This window comes from Heterodontus francisci, chromosome 15 (genome assembly GCF_036365525.1).
Source record: "Heterodontus francisci isolate sHetFra1 chromosome 15, sHetFra1.hap1, whole genome shotgun sequence".
Taxonomy (NCBI): Eukaryota; Metazoa; Chordata; class Chondrichthyes; order Heterodontiformes; family Heterodontidae; genus Heterodontus; species Heterodontus francisci.
In genome coordinates this window covers 94,563,883-94,587,211 of record NC_090385.1, presented here as the reverse complement: position 1 = coordinate 94,587,211, position 23,329 = coordinate 94,563,883, and the positions used below count along the sequence as shown (strand labels likewise).

Sequence of the window (23,329 nt, the reverse complement as noted above, 5' to 3'; positions counted from 1 at the left end):
GAAGACCAAATCTATCGTCTTTGGCCATCACCTCCCTGGTTACTGTCTCAGGCTGAACCAGATTGTTCACAACTTTGGTGTCTTTCTTGACGTCAATCTATGTTTTGACCCCATATCCTCCATTACATCACCTTCCCCCACTACTATCCAATTCTTATGCCTCTGAAGCTCTCATTCACCCCCAGACGAGAATGTCCCAGTGCTCTGCTGGCTCACCACCTCCCATTTTCCAGCTTGCCAAAAGATCTGCTTCCCATATTCTATCCTGTCTCAAAACCCACTCGCCCATCATCCTGTGTTTGCTGACCTACATTGGCTTCCAATGCTTTTTGACCCCTTTCTGGCCTCTTTCTCTACCCCCCCCCCCCCCACCCCCCTGTATCTGAAACCTACAGCACTCCCTAGTTTGGCTGCCAAAGCCCATTCCTTCCTTCGCTCCAGCATTTTAGGGTGTTCAATCACCTGCTTCCCACGTTCTGGAATTCTCTCCTTAAACCTCTTCGACTCTCCACCTCCCTCTGCTACTTTAGACCCTCCTCAAATCACATTGCTTTACCCCAAGCTTTTGATACCTGCTGCTAATCTCTTTCTCTGATGTCTATTTTTCTTAATCCTTTGTGAACTGCATCAAGGCTTTAGGGACTTTGACCCAGAGGGTCGATGCTCCATCACTGCCAAAATGTCCAGAGTTGCCGAATGTTTGGGTTAACTTTGTGGCACTTTCAGAATGGACAGAGTTGTTCTCTATCATATGAAGTAGCGGTTTGGGCTTCCAAACAATGCTTATAGTCTTTCCTGCCTTCTCTGCCCACACTTTTCTGGGAGTAGGGTCCAGGGTTGTCGTGGAAACAAATAGATTTTAGGGGGGAAAAAAATCAGGGTTCATCTGTGTTAACATCCAAGTTAACCATCGCCAACCAAAATGCTGCACAGATGTTGGAAAGGCTTACTCCTGTTCCTATGTTCCCTCTCTTTTGCCCCTTCACGTCAAATCTCCCCATCAAACTTCACCTCTCCACCACCTCCCCCTTAAACCTAACCTCCCACTCACCCTCCCTTTCCCCTTCAAAGCATTACTCTTTGCCCTTCCAGTGCCTTTCTGCCCAACCTGACTCCATTTCCTGCAAGTTTAACAGTTGCATATTCTTGTGGGTGACCATTCCTAATCTCTCAGTAGTTTTTTCTGGATTGGGAATTCCTGCCGACAGGCACGTCCACTCCTGGAGTGCAGCAACTGTGATGGATGGAGAGGGGCAGCTCTTGAAGTCTGGCTCTATACCACTGATGTGTAGGTGATGGTGTCACAGTGAATGTGATCAGCTCTGTATATCATAGAACAACTATGGATCACGTTATCAATCGTCACAACATTTCTTCAATACTGCATAAATTTCATCCCGTCACATGTGCCAAAGCTTGATATCAAGCGTCTCCTTGGAGATGTTTAGTTTAGAGATACAGCACTGAAACAGGCCCTTCGGCCCATCGAGTCTGTGCTGACCATCAAACACCCATTTATACTAATCCTACACTAATTCCATATTCCTACCACATCCCCACCTGTCCCTATATTTCCCTGTCACCTACCTATACTAGGGGCAATTTATAATGGCCAATTAACCTATCAACCAGCAAGTCTTTGGCATGTGGGAGGAAACCGGAGCGCCCGGAGGAAACCCACGCAGACACAGGGAGAACTTGCAAACCCCACACAGGCAGTACCCGGTATTGAACCCGAGTCGTTGGAGCTGTGAGGCTGCGGTGCTAACCACTGCGCCACTGTGCCGCAGTGGACTGTATGGGTTCACCCTTCCCACCAAGAACATGAGCGTAGAATACGGGATTGGCAGTAATGGGGGAAGAACAAAACTGAGAAAAACAAACAGAAAATGTTGGGCGTACGCAGCAAGTGTGTCAGCATCTGTAATGAGACAAGACAGACAGCCACTCAAATGAATCTTAGTGTACCACGCCAGTAACCTATGCTGATTGACATTATGACTTGCTGATCGGAAAGGTGGGACATGCTGGAATTCACCTTGCTTTACTCCCAGGCTCTAACCAGCCAGGGAAAAGAAAATTTAAAATTTTGCCTAAAGGAAGGGAGAGGCAGGCCATTGAAGATTCAAAGCTCCAGCTGGCAATTTCAAGATAATGAAAAGAATGAACGCCCATCAGTCCCATCCTGCAGGGACTTGTTACAAATATTTCTTGAGTGCTCAGGACTGTCAACAGGCATCACCCTGGCAAGTGATCTGGGAGTGCTTGGTAGAAGAGGTTGTTGCTTTCTGCAACGTGCAATGCTTGACTTCTCTGTAACCCCTTAATTTACTGAAATACATTCGGCCCAACCAATCTGTGGTGCCGTTCACCTTATATCTGCCTTGTTCGCAATCCCCTCAACCCTCATCCGTCTTTCCAACTTAATCTTCAACGTTCTCTCTTCTAAATCTCTTGCTTTGGCCACTTGCTCTGGACTCAACTGTTGGATAAACTGTCTGCTTCTCCCTACTTTGTCTCATCCTTTTCAAAATTGAAACATTCTTCTTATATCATTCTGTAATCTGTGCTGTTCTAATTAAAGCAGACTCAATTTTTCAATTCCTCCTTCATATTTTGAATTTCCTCTTGCCATGCAGCATGTGCTTTGTACCCTGTCTAAGCCCTCAAAAGCCTTCCTAGAGTATGTAGACATTTATCTGTTTGTGTATTTTTAAAAGGAAAACTTGATTGGCATTTAGTTTCTAGGGGTTTGGAAATAACCCAGTTTGCAAGTTGATAGCTCAAAAAGGCCATTGGAGAGGATCCCCTACCTGATTAGCTTTAATAACCCTGCTCTATTCGAGCACACTTCCTAGAATTTTGCAATCACAAATAATCCCTAAAATTGTGGCCAGGGTTGTTGATTTTTTTCAAAAAAATGTATGCATCTGCAGAATGCGATTCCCCCAAAGCACCAGTAAAGATCTTGATTCCCACATGATAAAAACACAGGTTTTTCCTTTATGCAGTCACTGTCAAGCAATGGCCCTGGTTATGATATAAAGATGGAGAATTGTGATTCAGGGATGCCTCCTCTCCCTTCACTCTTCATTACCGTGACTTTACAGTTGCCATGTGTCACTCCTCCGTCGCAGTGGCCTTTGATCCTGGAGTCACAAGGTCACTGGGTAATGGCAGATGGGTAAGGCCAGTAAAACTGTACAGTTTCCCCTCCCTCCTCCCATGCCCCCACCCAGTTATTGCTTTCATCCAGGAGTCCACTCCACAGAGCTCTGCCAAGAAAGGAGATTCCACCGTGTTGAAGGAGATAAAGATTAAAAAGTTGGAACTCCTTGAAATGTGTGTTCTGCTATCTGTCTCTTAAACAATTGTTGTGAGGCGTTTTTTGTTTCCTTAATTCATTCATAATGAGGAAATCCTACCAGTGTGAAGATGGCACCAGTTTGTGTTGGAGTTGATAGCTACAGTTAAATCAAGTGACTTGCCCTGCTGTTAGCCCTGTGAAACGTTATTTCAGCCTTGGGTTAAAGTCAGTATGACGGCTGATTGCAGCTCCTGACACAATGCTTAGTGTTCTGCCAATCGGGTAGACCTGGAGTGGTGGTGGGGAACATTAAAAAAAATTCTTTCCTGGGTTATGGGTGTCACTAACAAAGCCTGGCATTTTTTGCCCATCCCAAGTTGGTATTGGTGAATCGACTTCTTGAACCTCTGCAGTCCATGTGGTGAAGGTATTCCCACAGTGCTGTTGTCTTGGGAATTCCAGAATTCTGAGCTAGTGACGATGAAGGAATGGCAATATGTTTGCAAGTATTTGCGTGACTTGTAGGGGAACCTGGAGGTTGTGGTCACCAAATGCCCCCCTTTCTTCTTGCCGATGGATGTCATGAGTATAGGAAGTGCAGTGAGTGTGTGTGATGAAAACCTGTCAGTTAATTAGCAAATCTTTCCTGTTCTAATGTTTTATTTTTCTGTTCTTTAGAATCACCGGGCTGACCCTGAGGGACTGTTTACCAAACTGGAACGGATTGGAAAGGGGTCTTTTGGTGAAGTCTTCAAAGGAATTGATAATCGGACACAGCAAGTAGTTGCTATCAAAATCATTGACCTCGAGGAAGCTGAAGATGAAATAGAAGATATCCAACAGGAAATAACTGTCCTAAGCCAGTGCGATAGTCCATACGTAACCAAATATTTTGGATCATATTTAAAGGTAATGAATAACATGTACTTTATTACAATAGAATCTCACAAATTACAGTACAGAAGGGGGCCATTTGGCCCATCATGTTGGTGCCAGTTCCATTTTCCTGTTTCATTTCCTATTTCCTTTCAAATACACAGGGAGGTCCTTTTTAAATCATGTTATAATCTCTGGTTCAATGGCAACACATGCTGAAACATTTCATGTTTTTATAATGTCCATTTAAAGAAAAGTAACTTCCCTTATTTGTTCTTCTCATGGTATTTATGCCCTCCTGCTACCAATTTACCATTGCAAAGTCTTCCACAGTCCTGAAAAGGCACTCATTAGATTCCCCTTGATCTTTGCTGTTCTTCTGAAAAACTCTTCCTGTTTTGGGTCTTTATTCATAATTATAATTTCTCATTCCTGGGAATCTTCATGTCCCTTTAACACATCCCGAGTATCCTTTCTATAATTGGGTGTCTAGAACAGCGCACTCGACTCTCATCCAACTAATGACATGAAGGAATTTAATGCTGTGCTTCTGCTGAAGGGGTGCTTCCTTAGGCCTGCTGATATTGAGAGTGGGAATGCATCCCGGGGTGTGTAGAGCACAGTTTAGAATGCAGCTAATTGGTCTCCTGAATTAATAATGCGTTTTGGTGACAGCTGACCAAAGGAAAGGGTTTGGAGTCGTTCCATTGAATGTGCGATTGAATTTACAAGTGTTTTACGGCCTAATTGGATTTATACATTTTAAAAGCTAAGAGCACTTGGTCTAGAATATCCGTCATGGTGGGTTTACTGCTGGAAGTGTCTCGGGATGAGGGGTTTTGATGGAATAACTTGGGGGGGAAACTTCTTCCACTGGCATCAGGGATGGGGACCAGAGGATGCATATTTAAGGTAATTGGCAAAAGAACCGGGGAGAGACGAGAAATATTTTTGTGTAACGAGTTGTTATAATCTGCAGTGCACTGCCTGATGGAAGCATTCAATAGCTATTTGCAAAAGGAAATTGGATAAGCACTTGAAGGGAAAAATTTGCAGGGCCATGGGGAAAGAGCAGGCAAATGAGATTGATTGGGATAGCCCTTTCACAGTGCCAGCACAGGCACGATGGGCCTAATGGCCTCCTGTGCTATATGATATGAGGTCATATATGAGGTCTGTGCTTCTACCTGCTGCTGGGATACTATCCCGGTTTCCTTGGCCAACTTCATCTTCATATAATCTGAAGGCATTGTGCACTGTTTGCAATCCCTTGCTGAGAGTCTGCCTCTGGCAGTGGGGTGGGGGGTGCGGGCTCGGGTGCTGTGGATCCAGTATTGTTGCAGTATTGAAGCGGCTGCAACAGATGAGAGGGCCATATATTACAATATTAATGCCTGCTGATATTAAAATGAAGTTGACTGATGAAACCTGAGAGCATTGCAGGGGCAGGTTGAAGTGCAGTCCTCATAAAATCATGCAGCAGAGGAGGCCATTCGGGCTATTGTGCCTGTTCTAACTCTTTGACCATAGCCCGGTAAATTCAGCCACCTTCTCACTGCACTGAACACCATCTGCCACTTACCAGCAATATGCAGGAGGTCTCCCAATACCCTACATACCCCCAACTTCCCTCACAACCATATCCATAGGGCAGCAGTGGAAGAATCACTTGATGGATATTATCTTGTTATCCCCTTCCCCGCCCCCCACCCCCCACCAAACCTCCCCTCTTCCCCGTTAAGGAATGCTTTCTCATAGCTGGTAAGTGGACTGCCTTCTACTTTCCTGTCAAAGGAAATCTGGCTCACAGTCAAAGACCAAGAAATCCTCAGTATCCCAGAGCTTCTGTTGGAAAACATCAGCCAGCTACCCCTGACGCTGCTGGTGTTCAGTGAGCCATGAGGTGAGATAGAGGGTTAGGATTGTAAGACAACACAATTATACAATTATAAGCAACAAGGAGAGGCACAGAGATAGAAAAAAATAGCTCCGACTACTCATCTCAGCCTGCCTTGTTCTCATGAAAACAGCCCCAATTGTGGTTGCATTTCTTCATACCAGGCAACATTCTAGTGTGCTGCACTTTATCTATTTAGGTTAGGGCAGGAGGGGTATCGCAGGGTGGGGGTGCAGGGGTGGGGGGGGTTTGTTGGTAGTAAGGGCAGGGGAGTGGCCCTCAGCAGGCAACCCCCCCCCCCCCCACCAACCTTCCTGATGTTGGGTCCCTCATTCAGCCCTAAGTGCTTTTGAGTGAGGGATCCTCCCCCCAAACATCTGGGAAGCGGCCCACACGGTTTTTCATGGTGTGCTTCCTCGGGCAGCGACAGGGCTGCCTGCTGCATAAGTAATTGAAGCTGCAGATTAATTGACCAGTTAGGGGCCCAATTGGCAGTGGGGCAGCAGGGCCATTCAAAGGCCTTCCCACGTCACCACCCTGATTTTATGCTCTCCCAGCCTTCAAACCTGCAGCGAGGGAGAGCATAAAATTCCATCCCTCATGTCATAAAACCCAAATCTCATTAGTTTTGTCCACTTGAAGTGCTGCTTTTAATGTCTTGTGAACCTGAACCCCCAAAATCCCTTTACTGTTGCACCTTACCCAGTAGAATGTTTCTTAAACTGAAATGCACCACCTCATACCTACTGGCATTGGCCAAATTAATCAAAAATACCACCTTCAGCTTTGGAAACTATTTGGTGCATTGAATGAGTGACGTAACCTTCCTGGGCCTTCATTGCCTCCAGATTGGTTATTAGCTGGAATTCATAGAATCATAGAAAGTTTAAAGCACAGAAAGAGGCCACTTGGCCCATCGTGTCTATGCCGACCGAAAAACGATCCACCTATTCTAATCCCACCTTCCAGCATTTGATCCGTAGCCTTGCAGCTTACGGCACTTGAGGTGCATATCCAGACTCCTTATGAATGAGTTGAGGGTCTCTGCCTCAACTACCCTTTCAGGCAGTGAGTTGCAGACCATCACCACCCTCTGGGTGAAAAAGTTTTTTTCTCATCTCCCCTCTAATTTTTCTACCAATCACTTTAAATCTATGCCCCCTCGTCACTGACCTCTCTGCTAAGGTAAATAGGCCCTTCACCTCCACTCTATCCAGGCCCCTCAACATTTTGTACATTTCAATCAGATCTCCCCTCAACCTTCTCTGTTCCAAGGAGAACAACCCCAGCCTATCCAATCTTTCCTCACAGCTGCATTTTTCCAGTCCTGGCAACATCCTCATTAATCTCCTCTACACCCTCTCTAGTGCAATTACATCCTTTCTGTAATGAGGTGACCAGAACTGCACAGAGTACTCGAGTTGTGGCCTAACCAATGAGTTATACAGTTCCAGTGTAACCTCCCTGCTCTTGTATTCTATACCTCAGTTAATAAAGGAAAGAATTGGGATGGTTCAGCTACCAGAGAGAATTTGATTAAAGGGCGATAGTGGCCACTGTGAGCAGAGTTGTAAATGGAGTTTCGAAAGGGGAAATTAGAGAAATCTCTGACTCCATCTGAAATATGAGCTGCACTGTAACTCATGTAACTTCAGTTTGGGCACCTGCTATCTGCCATTGCACATCAAAAAGATCAAATGATTAGGGTGTGATGCTGTTACATTTCCCAACATTCTGCAAGTTAGTACTCTGAAGTGTGCTCTGAAACATTACAGAGCTCAGCTAATATTGATTAAAACATACCCAGAGATCTTTAAACATGACATGATTGAATAAACGATTGAAAGAAAAATCCAGGTTGCAAAAATCCCATTGAGTGATCTCTACCTTGTGCACTGACACTCTAACTGTCCCCAGCCCGTGTTCCTCTGCAGTTTAAACTCCCCCTAAGGCTTTGCTTCTGCAACCTAACCCAGTATGTATTTTAAAACGTCACTAATTTTAAGTGTGTGCTTTCTTGCCCTACTGGTCAGTGTTAATACTTTATACACCTCGATGAGGTCTCCACCTTCTGCCGACTACCTTCACTCCAGACTGTGTACTCATTTTCTTTCATTGCTATTCCATTGGGGATCCATCCTGTTAGTCTGCTCAGCACCATTCCCAATGCACCTATGCTCCTTTTGGGAGTATGCTGAAAGTTGTACATAGAGCTCTGAGGGTGGGCTGGATGATGCTGGGTATTAGATGTTAATAGACATAGTAAGTGGCTGGAGACAACCGATTGGAGCAAGTGTTCTCCTGAGGGTCGTATTGCTGGTGACCTGCTGATTGCAAGTAAATCAGCAAGATTCTAGTTTTTTCCAGATTGACTGGAAATTTTGTGAAAACTGTGGATTAATAGTCGTACTCTTGCCTCTGAGTCAGAAGGTGTGGGTCCAAGTCCCACCCCAGAGAATGGAGCACATAAATCTAGGCTGCCATTTCAGTGAAGTACTAAGGGAGTGCTGTACTGTCAGCGGTGGCATCAATGAGAAATAGATGTTGAACTGAAGCCTTGTCTGCCCTCTCAGATGTAAAGGATCCCACAGCACTACCGGAAGAAGAGTACGGGAGTTATCACCGGTATCTCCCCAGTGGGACATTCTGAGGTTGTGAAAGGTGCTACAGAAATGCAGATCTCTTACTGGCTTTCCGAACTGTTTGTCCCATCTCCGGCTGTACAATTTTTACATGTTTAATGGACAAAATAAATTAAGAATAGAAGGGGTTGTTAATTGAAGTCCAATGTTCAAAACTTGAAAAAAAAATCTGAGGTGTGTATTTCTAGGTGGCACAGTACTAGCTTGAATCCTGGAATTTATTTCTTTTGTTAAACTGTATCAGATACATTATAGGCTCACTACCATTACTGTTGCCCTTCTTGTCTCTGATGCTTTGGTGCACAAACTTTGAGCCCTTCAGAATCCATCATGGCCCTGACCCTATCAGTGGGGGGATTTTTATACTCTTCCTCACTTGCTCCTAATATCGCTGCCTTGGCTTCAGCATCCATTATATTTCCTTTAAGCTTCTGTAGAACACTTTGGGATGCCTGTCTATATGAAAGACACTACTTAAATGTTATTGCTTAAATGCAAATTGGGGCCCATGGAGATAAGGAGAGGAAGCAGGGAGAGAAGTGGCCCTTAGGCTATATTTTAACAGTTATTTAACATGAGTTGAGATAATGTGATTAAGGAACAACCGATGGTGCAAACAGACGGAGACAGTTAAGTTTGCTCATAACACATTGAAACTGAAGTGAATGATGGTTAATCTGTTTTAGGTGTTGGTTGACGGAGGGATGTTGGCCAGAACTTTGGGAGAACTCCTTACTCCTCCTCAAATAGTGTCATGGGATATTTTATGTCTACTTAAGTCAGCAGATGGAGGCTTCAGAATGACTGTTCCTCTAGCATTTCAGTTGGTTGACTCTTACTCCCAAGAACCAATAGGAAGTGTTGGAATGTAGGGGCTTCCAGATGGCTTTGAAGTCCTGTCTCATTACTCAGACTCCATGTTGAATCCTATCACACTCTTCTAGAAATGGACCGGTGGGCTATATTTATCTAGCTGTTGCCTCACTTGCAGGTTTGCAGTGAGTAACTCAGTCAAACAGCGACGAAAGACGTCAGGTTTGATCCCTGGTCATTGGCTCAGGTGCTGGGCTTGTTTTGGAAAATGACATCAGCAATCATCTGAGGTCTACTGGTCAGTGCCAAGCAATGCTTGCTTTCTTCTACTGCCTACCTAAACATTTGGGGTCAGATTCTCAAAGTCCTTCATAAGATGAATTGCAAGCTCAATTCACAAATGTCATATGAAGTTGGAATGTTGGAAAATTACCCTTTAATAATCCCTGTGTCCTACTTGAAGGAGAATGGGGAGCTCTCCAAGGATCCTGGTCAACTAGTTATAAGAACATAACAAGAAATGGTTGCAGGAGTAGACCGTTTGGCCCCTTGAGCCTGCTCCACCATTCAGTAAGATCACGGCTGATTTGATTGTGGTCTTAACTCCACTTTCCTGCTGGCCCCCTATAACCCTTGACTCCCTTGTAGATCAAAAATCTGTCTTACTCAGCCTTGAATATATTCAATGAGTCAGCATTCCTCTGCCCTCTGGGGAAGAGAATTCCGAAGAGTAACGACCCTCTGAGAGAAGAAATTCCTCCTCATCTTATCTTAAAAGGGAGACTCCTTATTTTGAAACTGTTCCCCTTAGTTTTACACTCCCCCATGAGGGGAAACATCCTCTCAACATCGACCCTGTCAGCCCCCCTCAGAATTTTTTATGTTTCAATAAGAACCCCTCTCATTCATCACAGGAATCAGCCTAGTGAACCTTCTCTGAACTGCTTCCAATGCAAGTATATCCCTCCTTGAGTAAGGAGACGGAAACTGTACGCAGTACTCTAGGTACAGTCTCACCAACACCCTGTACAACTGTAGCAAGACTTTCCTACTTTTATACTCATTTCCCTTGCAATAAAGCCAACATTCCATTTGTTTTTCTAATTACTTGCTGTACCTGCATGTTAACTTTTTGTGATTCATGTATAAGGACACCCAGATCCCTCTGTACCGCAGCATTCTGCAGTGTCTCTCCATGTAAGTAATATTCTGCTTTGCTATTCCTCCTGCCAAAGTGCACAACCTCACATTTTCGCACATTATACTCCATCTACCAAACTTTTTCCGACTCATTTAACCTATCTATATCTCTTTGCAGACACTTTTTGTCTTCATCACAACTTGCTTTCCCACCTATCTTTTGCATTGTTTGCAAATTTGGCGACAATACACTCAGTCCCTTCATCCAAGTCATTAATATAGATTGTAAATAGTTGAGGCCCCAGCACTAATCCCTGTGGCACTCCACTAGTTACAGTTTGCCAACCTAAAAATGGCCCATTTACCCTGACTTGCTGTTTATTGTTAGCCAAATCTCTATCCTTGCTAATATATTACCCCCAAAAACATGAGCTCTTATCTTGTGTAGTAACCTTTTATGTGGCATCTTATCAAATGCCTTTTGGAAATCCAAATACACTACATCTACTGGTACCTTTTTATCTACCCTGCTTGGAACTCTCATAAATTTGTCAAACACTATTTCCCTTTCATAAAACCATGTTGACTCTGCCTGATTGCTTTATGATTTTCTAAATGTCCTGTTATTATTTCCTTAATAGTGGATTTTAGCATTTTCCCAATGACAGATGTTAGGTTAACTGACCTATAGTTTCCTGCTTTCTGTCGGCCCTGCCCCCCCGCCCCCCCCCCCCCACTTCTTTAATCTTTCATCTTACTGGTGTGTACAAAATGGCTTCTGCATCTGTTTACATTACAATGATCACTGCACTGCTAAAAATTACTCAATACAAAGATTCAAGTTGTACATGAAGCACTTTGTGGCATCTGAAAGTGATGATAAGACATTGGCCCGGATTTTATCGTCAGTGGCGAATGAATGGCCCTAGCAGTTTATCATACTTACACTGGGCCACAGACTGTGGATGGGTTTTGCTTTGGAACATGTGATTAGAAGTCCATTCAACACAGGGGGTCCTGTATGACCAGAGCAAACAACTGTGTATCTCCTTAACCAATCAGATTGAAGAATTCTTACTGAGGAACGCGGCGTGTGATCCAGAAAGTGTAAGTTAGAATACTTAATTCAATGCCAAATCATGTTCAGAAAGTGAAATAAAGAGAGGGAAGGAAAGATGGGGTTGAGAGAGAGAAATAAGAGGCAGAGAGGAAAGTTTTTAAAAAAAAAAAATAAGTATTTCAATTTTTCTAAGTCTCCAACAATAATTACAATCTGAAAGAATGAGACTCCACACTTGTAAAAATTAATTTTCTGTGCCAGACAGGTTGTTTGGCAGTAATTAAGACTTACCACACTGTTAAAAATTCACTGGCGCTTGCAAGGACAAGCCCCAACTTTTCCTGAGATGTTTAGTGGGTATCTATCAGGTAAATGCCTCAATTTCGCACCCTTCCGTATATTTCAATGCCAAGTCTCTCAGGGAGATAACAGTGTAGTGCAGCTGCTGGAGAAACGGGGAACCGCAGACGGCAAATACCCGTTTTCCACATTTAACTGTGCATGTATGGTCGCTGGCGTCGCTGTAAGTCTTACGCTGTAAGTCTTACGCTGTAAGTCTTACGCTGTAAGTCTTACGCTGTAAGTCTTACGCTGTAAGTCTTACGCTGTAAGTCTTACGCTGTAAGTCTTACGCTGTAAGTCTTACGCTGTAAGTCTTACGCTGTAAGTCTTACTGTTGTTTCTACCGCAACATCCAGGCCAATATATTTAATTAGAACTTACTGCCCTGTACCTAGAGATATCAGTTGGTGGAATGCAGATTGTAAAGATTTCTATTTACTTCTAAAGGCTGGCGTTCATTGTGGTAATACTGAAGTACTTTGAGGTTCAGTCATGGTAAAGTGATATTAATGGTTTTTGAATTTCTGGATGATTTCACCAATTTATATTTGCCTGTGGATGGTCTGTTGCCCTTACACCACTGGATGGTACCAAAGAGAAGATGGTTGTTTGTACTGACCTCTGTTTCACAGAAAAAATGGAACAGAACGAGCTTCCCTTATTTCTGTGTTCCTGCTCCATGGAGCAGCACATGTTTAATTAGACTCTTGCACTCTTTTGGTTAAGTGCTACCTTTCTCGTACACAAGCCAATGACGCCCAGAATCAGTGAAATGGGCTTCATCAAGCTTGGTGTATTTTGTTAGAGAGAGAGAGATCTTTGTGCCCTGTTGACTCAGCACAGAGAGATCACTCAATTATTAAAGCCAACAGCATCAAATGTGGGTTGAGCTAGTCGACCACTTAATGGAAAAGACCAGCTTTGCCTGTGGGCAGCTCTGTAGCTCACATAAAGCCATCCTTTCTGTGCTAGTTATTTCTTTATGTATGCTCATTCTTTTCCTTTTATTTGAAGAAGCCGGGGCAGCCAGCAACCCTTTCAAAGTTGCAGGTTGATGGTGGATTTGTACTAGGGTTTGCCAACTCTGATTGGACTGTGGTTTCATCATGTGACATCCCACTTCCAATTACCTCACCCCAACATTAGCCACCAGACCTTCAATCCTCATGGCAATCAGTCAATAATGGATGCTACAATACCCGCAGTCCATTTGCTCTTGAGAAATTGTGTCATGTGGCTTTACTGGAGCGCGTGTGTGCCAAAATCCTGTTGCATCCTGGGAATTCTGCAGTCCAGTTGTGAATCTGGCTGTTGTGAAAAGGGAGAAGAAAATGCCCAATGATTTTTCTCCTGGATTGCTCACAGGAATGTTCAGAAGATCAGTCAATAATTCCAAGGATAATTGGGAGGGATGACTGCCTTAATTTGTACAACAATCTGGTACCATTGGCGTTGCAAACAGTCGTCAGGCTTGGTAAAGAGAGGGTGACTCATGGCTATGTGTGCAGGCTGTCGCTGTGTGCTTCAGCTACAGTTTGTAGCCAGGTGTATTTAAAGAAAGAACTTGCATTTATACAGCACCCCTCATGACCTTAGGATGTGTCAAAGCCCTTTACAGCCAATGAAGTACTTTTGAAATATAGTCACTGTTATAAAACAGGAAATGAGGCAGCCTGTCTTAGTGATGTTAGTGAAGGGATAAATAATGGCCAAGATACCACAGAGAACTCCCCAGTACCTCTGCAATGGGATCCTTTATGCCCACCTGAGAGGGCAAATGGGTTCAACACCTCATTCGAAAGACAGCGTGTCTGACAGTGCAGTACTCACTGCAGCGTCAGCCTAGATGATGTGCTCAGGTCTCTGAAGTGGGACCCATGATCTTTTGCTTAAGAGCTGAGAGTGCGAGCACTGAGCCATGGCTGACACCAGAATCCAGTTACTTGGAGAGGCTCAAGAAGCTGGATTAGAGTGGAGAAAGGAAAGGGGAGATTTAATGGAGGTTTCTCAGAATTATGAAGGGTTTTGATAGCGTGCGTTAGGAGAAATTGTTTCCACTGGCAAGGGGGTCAGTAATGAGAGGACACAGATTTAAGGTAATTAGCAAAGGAAGTGGCTGGGGTGGGGGGAATGAGACATTTTCTGACACAGCGAATTGTGATCTGGGGTGCACTGTCTGGGTGGTGGAAGCAGATTCAACAGTAATTTTCAAAAGAGTGTTGGTTAAACCCTTGAAAAGGAAATATTTGCAGGGTTATTTGGAAAGAGCAAAGGAGTGGGATCAACTGGATAACTCTGTAAAAGAGCCAACACAGACATGATGGGTCAAATGGCCGTCTCCTGTGCTGTAAGACTCTATGGTCTGACAATGAAAGGCTTCAATACAGCACAGATTTGGATAATTATGCAATTGGCAGCATCAAACTTGCTCATTTTTTGCTCTCCTATTGTCAACTGATCATCACTTGAGTCCTGTTCCTTCCCTTTTTATTTGAATAGGAATTGATGCAGGGGAAGTGTATGAAATTTCATCAGGATGCCTTTGGTGTGAGGCAACATGACAATGGGCACAGCACTGAGCCCTGTGCTATTATCTGTAAACGCAAATCCACTCCGTCATCATTCTCCAGGATCCTGAGCTGCAGAAAGGTCATGGGTACACCACCACCTGCAAGTTCCCCTCCAAGCCACACACACTCAGGCTTGGAAATATATCGCCACTCCTTCAGTGTCGCTGGGTCAGAAACCTGGAACTCACTTGCTAGCAGCACGACGGATATACCTACACCACATGGACTGCAGCAGTTCAAGGTGACACACCACCACCTTCTCAAAGGCGAATCGGGGTGGGCAATAAATGCTGTCCTAGCCAGCGACGCCCACATCCCAAGAATTGTTTTTAAACTAATGGCTCACAGTTTAAAATAATATATCCGGGAAAGTTGATGACTGTGTGGTAATGCTAGTGTTATAATTACGAGTGCTTTCATGTGGCTCGGAACCATTCTAGCACGTGCAGTATTGAGGGATGTGCTGTCTTTCAAATATGGTGTTGATCCGAGGTCCCATCGCCTGTTCTGTTGGCCATAAAAGATCCCAAGGCACTATTTCAGGATGATCAGGGGAGTTTTCGCTGGCTAATATTCTTCCTCAACCAGTATCACCAAAAGCAAATAAACTGGTCATCTAGCTTATTTGTCTGCATAACAGCCTTCAAAAGTAGATCAGTTGGTGTGCTGAGCTTGTGATAAGGTGCTCTGAGATCAAGTCTCTTTGTTCTTCAACTATAGCTTAGTCTGCAGTCAAGGTGGCGATGTTAACATGGTTAGGACCTTTTCAGTGCTGTGACAACATGGTAAAAGGATCCTGGAAAGGGAAGGGCGGTTGGAGAGGGGGCAGTAATTTGCAAGGACAGAGCAGTCGAGGATAAGATTTTTGAGGAGGGTGTAAATGAAGGGGACGGCATCTGAGGAGAGGAAGTCATTTACAATATCAGCTAGCATGTGGGGCTAGGAAGAAAAGTTGGGTGGTCAGCAGTTTAGTGGGAATAGGGTTAAGGGAGCAGGAGGTGGGTCTCGTGGACAAGATGAGATCGGAGAGAATCTAGAGAATATGTGGGGACAGGAGGAAATTAGGCAGAGCTTTGATTTGGTTGGCTAGGGGAAGGGCGGCTGCTGCAGAGGCAGATGAATTCACACATCAGTCATTAGTTCCTTGTTTTTTTTTAAATTTGTATAAACTGAAGCAGTCTGGGCTGCTTCAAACGGAAGTGGAAGAACTGAATCTTCTGTAGAATTTAAATAGACAATGTAAAAGAGAGGGTGAATGATGGTAGTGTGGTTGTGCATATGGCCTTTTGAAAGCCAGTTGATAAAATACCACATAGTAGACTTGTGAGCACATGGGTTTAATGGAGCAGTGGCAGTGTGGATATGAAATTTGCTAGGAGACAAGCAGAGAGTGGTTATGAACAATTGTTTTTCAGACTGGAGGGAATTGTGCAGTGGTCTCCCCCAGGGTTGGTGTTGGAACCACTGATCTCTGATATATATTAATGACCTGGACTTGGGCGTACAGGGCATAATTTTGATGACCTGAAACTCTGAAATGTAGTAAACAGTGAAGAGGATAGTATTAAACTTCAGCAGCAGATAGACTAAAATGGGTAGACACATGACGGATGAAATTTAATGCAGAGAGATGTGAAGTGATACATTTTGGTAGGAAGAATGAAAACTAAATGGTACAATTTTAAAGGGGATGCAGGAACAGAGACCACTGGGGTGTATGTCCACAAACCTTTGAAGGTGGCTGGACAAATTGAGATGCTGTTTAAAATGCATATGGGACTCTTGGCTTAAAAATACAAGAAATAGGAGATAGGAAGTAGGAAGTAATAGACCATATGGCCCATCGAGCCTGCTCCGTCATTCAAAACGATCATGGCTGTTTTAGGCCTCAATTCCACTTTCCCGCCCACTCCCCATATCCCTTGATTCCCTGAGATACCAAAAGTCTCTGTATCCCAGTCTTAAATGTATTCAATGATGGAGCATCCACAACCCTCTGAGAATTCTCAACTCTTCGAGTGAAGTAATTTCTCCACATCTCACTCCTGAATGATGGTCCCCTTATCCTGAGACTGTGCCCCCGTGTTTTAGATTCCTCAACCAATAGTAATAATCTGTGTCTACCCTATCCAGCCCCTTCAGAATCTCATATGTTTCAATGACGTTGCCTCTCACTCCAGAGAATATAGGCTCAATTTACTCAGCCTGTCATCATAGGACAACCCCTTCACCCCAGGGACCAATTTAGTGAACCTTTGCCGTACTGCCTCCAATGCAAGTATATCCTTTCTTAAATGTGGAGTCCAAAACTGCACACAGTACTCAGATGTGGTCACACCAAAACCCTGTACAATTGTAGCAATACTCCTTTATTCCTGTACTACAATCCCCTTGCAATAAAGGCCAACATGCCATTTGCCTTTCTAATTGCTTGTTGTACCTGCATGCTAACTTTTTGCGTTCCTTGTACAAGCACACCCAAGTCTCTTTGAACATCGACACTTACAAGTTTCGCACTTTCTCAAAAAAAATTCTGTTTTTCTATTCTTATGACCAAAGTGAATAACTTCACTCTTCCCTACATTATACTCCATCTTGTTGCCCACTCACCTAACCTGTCTATATCTCTTTGCAGCCTCTCTGTGTCCTCCCCACAGCTTACCTTTCCACCTACCTTTGTATCATCAGGAAACTTAGATACATTACTCTCTGTCTCTTTATCTAAGTCATTAATATAGTGTGTAAATAACTGAGGCCCCAGCACTGATCTTTGTGGCACTCCACTATTCACTGCCTGCCAACTTGAAAATGCCCTGTTTATACCCACTCTTCTTCCTGTCCTCTATCCATGCAAATATATTACCCCCAACTCCATGGGCCCTTATCTTGTCTATTAACCTTTTGTGCGCCACCTTATTGAATGCCTTTTGGAAATCCAGGTATATTACATCTACAGGTTCCCCTTTATCTACTCTATTAGTTACATCCTGAAAAAACTCTTAATAAATTTGTCAAACAGGATTTTTGTTTCGTAAAACCATATTGACTTGTTCTAATCATACTGTGCTTTTTCCCAATGACTGTTAGGCTACTTGGTGTGTAGTTCCCTGTTTTTTCTCTACCTCCTTTCTTGGAAAGTGGTGTAACATTTTCCAGTTTCCAATCTAATGGGACCATTCCCAAACCCACGGAAATTTGGAAAATCGTAGCTCGCACTTCTTCTATCTCTGAAAATATGTCTTTTAGAACCGTAGGGTGTCGGCCATCAGGTCCTGGCGATTTGTCAGATTTCAGTCCCTTAAGTTTCTCCAAAACTTTTTCTCTGCTGATATTTTCCTCACTCTTTTTAGCCCCTAGGTTGCTGTCTATTTCTGGTGTGAAACTTATGTCGTCTACTGTGAAGACAGACACAAAATATTTGTTCAGTGCCTCTGCTATTTCCTCATTCTCCATGATAATTTCTACTGTCTCTGCTTCTAAGGGACCAACGTTTACTTAAGCTACTCTCTTTTTATATACCTATAAAAGATCTTACAATCTGTTTTTATATTGCTGGCTAGTTAACTCTCTTTTTTTCCTTTTTTATCAACTTTTTCATGGCCCTTTGCTGCTTTCTAAGATACTCCCAATCCTCAGACTTGCTACTGTTTATGACAACATTGTAAGCTTCTTTTAATCTAATACCCTCCTTAACTCCCTGAGTGAGCCACGGATGGGTCTGAATTTTTGTTTTTCAGTGGAATGTATTTTTGTTGAACATTTTGAATTGTTTCTTTAAAGATTTCCCACTGTTCGTTTACTGCCATACCTTTTCGTCTATTTACGCAATTTACCTTAGCCAGTTCTCTCCTCATACCTACATAATTGGCTTTGTTTAAGGTTCTTGTTTGCGCTTGGAGCATGCCACTTTCAAACAAAGTGGAATTCAATGATATTATGATCACTGTTTCCCAGTGGATCTTTTATGATGACTTTACTCATTAACCCTGCTTCATTACATAATACTAGATCTAAGAGAGCTTTATCCCTAATCAGTCCCACAATCTATTGCTCCAAGAAACTGTCCTGAAAACATTCTACAAACTCATCTTCTAGACCACTCTTGCTAATTTCATTGTCACAATCTATATGAAGATTAAAGTCTTCCACAATTATTACATTGCCTTTGTTACAAGATCCAATAATTTCTTATTTAATGCTGTATCCAGTGGTATAACTACTCTTAGGGGGCCTGTAAACTACTGCCACCCGTGTTTTCTCATTCTTGCTATTCCCAATTTCCACCCATACTGATTCTACTTCATGATCCTTTGAAGCCAGATCTTTTCTCACTAATGCCCTTCTGTGATTTTTTACCATCAGGGCTATCCCTCCTCCTTTGCCATTTTGTCTGCCTTTCTGAAATATTGTGTACCCTGAAATGTTTGTTTCCTGACCTTGATCACCTTGTAACCATGTCTCTATAATAATGATTAGATCTAAATCATTTACCTCTATTTGTGCCACTAGTTCATCTATCTTATTGCAGATGCTTTGCGCATTCAGATAAAGAACCTTTAATTTCATTTTTTTTGTTTCTGTTCCCTTCAGTGACCTTATTCACTGATGTACAATTTCTGTAAAACTCTCTGTCCCTTCCTGTTTGTCTTTACCCACAATACTATACTGTTCCAATGCCTTGGCCTTTCTCTTTGGATTTTTAAATCTCACCTCTCCCGAACCCTCCCCACCCCTCTCCCTCTGTTAGTTCACAACCTCTAGTCTTATCTGCTGGCTCACTCTTGAGTTTGTACGCACTGTCCCTTCCTGTCACACCCTGATTATCATTATTCTTATTGCTATCTTACACTCTTGCCTTCTCAGTCTTTAAATTATCACATCTTCCCTCGCATGGCCCCTCACCCCCACTATTTAGTTTAAAGAGAGTTTAAAGGTCAAAGAATCGAGAACAAAACAAGGAAATTAAACTAAACCTCTTCAAAACACATGTTTGGTGTCAGATAGAGTACTGTGGACACCACATTTTAGGAAGAATGTCAAGACCTTAGAGGGGTTGCAGAGGAGATTTACTGGAATAGTCCACAGATGAGGGACTTCAGTTATATGGAGAAGCTGCAATTGTTCTCCTTGGAGCAGAGAAGGTTAAGAGATTTAATAAAGCAGTCGAAAATCTGAAGATTTGGATGGAGTAAATAAAGAGAAACTGTTTCCAGTGGCAGAGGGATCAGTAACCAGAGGACATAGATTTAAGGTGATTGGCAGAAGAACCAGAGGTGAGATGAGATTTTGTTTACACGGCGAGTTATGATGATCTGGAAAGGGGGAATTTGCAAGGCTCTGGGGGGAAAGGGCATGGGAGTGGAACTAATTGAAGAACTCTTTGAAAGAGCCAGCACACGCATTATCAGTCAAATCACCTCCTTCTATGCTGTAGTTTTCTATGATTCTGTGGTTGAAGGATAAATATTGGCCAGGACACAAGGAGAACTCTTCTGCTCTTCCAAATAGTGCCATGGGATCTTTTATGTCTACCTTTGAGAACAGGCAGGACCTCAGTTTAACGTCTTATTTGAAAAATGGCACCTCCAATGGTGCAGCACTCCCTCAGAAAGGCATTGGAGTGACAGCCTAGATTATTGCTCGAGTCTCCAGAGTTGGGTTTGAACCCACAGCTCTTAACTGTATTTCAATTGTGTTTGATCATATATAGGTGGAAGGCATTAATTCGAGTTTTACTTGAGCATGTATAACGAGACACTTACTGAAACTGCTAGCGAAGAGAGGAATAGGGAGAGAGAGGAGTTGAACACGTGGCTGCAGGGATGGTGTAGGAGGGAGGGTTTTGGTTTCCTGGATAATTGGGGCTCTTTCTGGGGTAGGTGGGACCTCTACAAACAGGATGGTCTTCACCTGAACCAGAGGGGTACCAATATCCTGGGGGGGAGATTTGTTAGTGCTCTTCGGGGGGGTTTAAACTAAATCAGCAGGGGAATGGGAACCTAAATTGCAGTGCCAGTGTACAGGCTGTTGAGAGTAGTGAGGTAGGGGATAAGGTTACAGGGACGCAAAAGGGCACTGGCAAGCAAGAAGAACTTGGTTTAAAGTGTGTCTACTTCAACGCCAGGAGCATCCGGAATAAGGTGGGTGAGCTTGCAGCATGGGTTGGTACCTGGGATCCTGATGTTGTGGCCATTTCGGAGACATGGGGAGAGCAGGGGCAGGAATGGATGTTGCAGGTTCCGGGATTTAGATGTTTCAGTAAGAACAGAGAAGATGGTAAAAGAGGGGAGGGTGTGGCATTGTTAATCAAGGAAAGTATTACAGCGGCAGAAAGGACGTTTGAGGACTCGTCTACTGAGGTAGTATGGGCCGAGGTTAGAAACAGGAGAGGTGAGGTCACCCTGTTGGGAGTTTTCTATAGACCTCCGAATAGTTCCAGAGATGTAGAGGAAAGGATAGCGAAGATGATTCTCGACAGGAGCGAGAGTAACAGGGTAGTGGTTATGGGGGACTTTAACTTTCCAAATATTGACTGGAAATACTATAGTTCGAGTACTTTAGATGGGTCTGTTTTTGTCCAGTGTGTGCAGGAGGGTTTTCTGACACAGTATGTGGACAGGCCAACCAGGGGCGATGCCACATTGGATTTGGTACTGGGTAATGAACCCGGCCAGGTGTTCGATTTAGATGTAGGTGAGCACTTTGGCGATAGTGATCACAATTCGGTTAGGTTTACCTTAGCGATGGGCAGGGACAGGTATATACTGCAGGGCAAGAATTATAGCTGGGGGAAAGGAAATTATGACGCGATTAGGCAAGATTTAGGATGTGTAGGATGGGGAAGGAAACTGCAGGGGATGGGCACAAACGAAATGTGGAGCTTATTCAAGGAGCAGCTAATGCGTGTCCTTGATAAGTATGTACCTGTCAGGCAGGGAGGAAGTTGTCGAGCAAGGGAGCCGTGGTTTACTCAAGAAGTTGAAGCGCTTGTCAAGAGGAAGAGGGCGGCTTATGTTAGGATGAGACGTGAAGGCTCAGTTAGGGCGCTTGAGAGTTACAAGCTAGCCAGGAAGGATCTAAAGGGAGGGCTAAGAAGAGCAAGGAGAGGACACGAGAAGTCATTGGCGGATAGGATCAAAGAAAACCCTAAGGCTTTCTGTAGGTATATCAGGAATAAAAGAATGATAAGAGTTAGAACAGGGCCAATCAAGGATAGTAGTGGGAAGTTGTGTGCGGAATCAGAGGAGATAGGGGAAGCGTTAAATGAATATTTTTCGTCAGTATTTACAGTAGAGAAAGAAAATGTTGCCGAGGAGATTACTGAGATACAGCCTACTAGGCTAGATGGGATTGAGATTCACAAGGAGGAGGTGTTAGCAATTTTGGAAAGAGTGAAAATAGATAAGTCCCCTGGGCCAGATGGGATTTATCCTAGGATTCTCTGGGAAGCCAGGGAGGAGATTGCAGAGCCGTTGTTGTTGATCTTTAAGTCGTCATTGTCGACAGGAGTAGTGCCGGAGGACTGGAGGATAGCAAATGTTGTCCCCTTGTTCAAGAAGGGGAGTAGAGACAGCCCTGGTAATTATAGACCTGTGAGCCTTACTTCGGTTGTGGGTAAAATGTTGGAAAAGGTTATGAGAGACAGGATTTATAATCATCTTGAAAAGAATAAGTTCATTTGCGATAGTCAGCACGGTTTTGTGAAAGGTAGGTCGTGCCTCACAAACCTTATTGAGTTTTTCGAGAAGGTGACCAAACAGGTGGATGAGGGTAAAGCCGTGGATGTGGTGTATATGGATTTCAGTAAGGCGTTTGATAAGGTTCCCCACGGTAGGCTATTGCAGAAAATACGCAAGTATGGGGTTGAAGGTGATTTAGAGCTTTGGATCAGAAATTGGCTAGCTGAAAGAAGACAGAGGGTGGTGGTTGATGGCAAATGTTCATCCTGGAGTTTAGTTACTAGTGGTGTACCGCAAGGTTCTGTTTTGGGGCCACTGCTGTTTGTCATTTTTATAAACGACCTGGAAGAGGGTGTAGAAGGGTGGGTTAGTAAATTTGTGGATGACACGAAGGTCGGTGGAGTTGTGGATAGTGTCGAAGGGTGTTGTAGGGTACAGAGGGACATAGATAGGCTGCAGAGCTGGGCTGAGAGATGGCAAATGGAGTTTAATGCGGAGAAGTGTGAGGTGATTCACTTTGGAAGGAGTAACAGCAATGCAGAGTACTGGGCTAATGGGAAGATTCTTGGTAGTGTAGATGAGCAGAGAGATCTTGGTATCCAGGTACATAAATCCCTGAAAGTTGCTACCCAGGTTAATAGGGCTGTTAAGAAGGCATATGGTGTGTTAGCCTTTATTAGTAGGGGGATCGAGTTTCAGAGCCACGGGGTCATGATGCAGCTGTACAAAACTCTGGTGAGGCCGCACCTGGAGTATTGCGTGCAGTTCTGGTCACCGCATTATAGGAAGGATGTCGAAGCTTTGGAAAGGGTGCAGAGGAGATTTACTAGGATGTTGCCTGGTATGGAAGGAAGGTCTTACGAGGAAAGGCTGAGGGACTTGGGGTTGTTTTCGTTAGAGAGAAGGAGGAGGAGAGGTGACTTAATAGAGACATACAAGATAATCAGAGGGTTAGATAGGGTGGATAGTGAGAGTCTTTTTCCTCGGATGAGGATGGCAAACA

The 23,329-nt window shown here is 43.7% G+C and overlaps 1 protein-coding gene across 1 annotated transcript in view; it reads left to right on the top strand.

Moving 5' to 3' along the window:
• The window catches only part of stk26 (serine/threonine protein kinase 26), a 121,548-nt gene that overhangs the window by 55,736 nt on the left and 42,483 nt on the right, over positions 1-23,329 (top strand). The window contains exon 2 of the mRNA XM_068047868.1: positions 3,986-4,216. Coding sequence (XP_067903969.1) covers positions 3,986-4,216 — 231 coding nt within the window. The remainder of the gene's footprint in view (positions 1-3,985; positions 4,217-23,329) is intronic.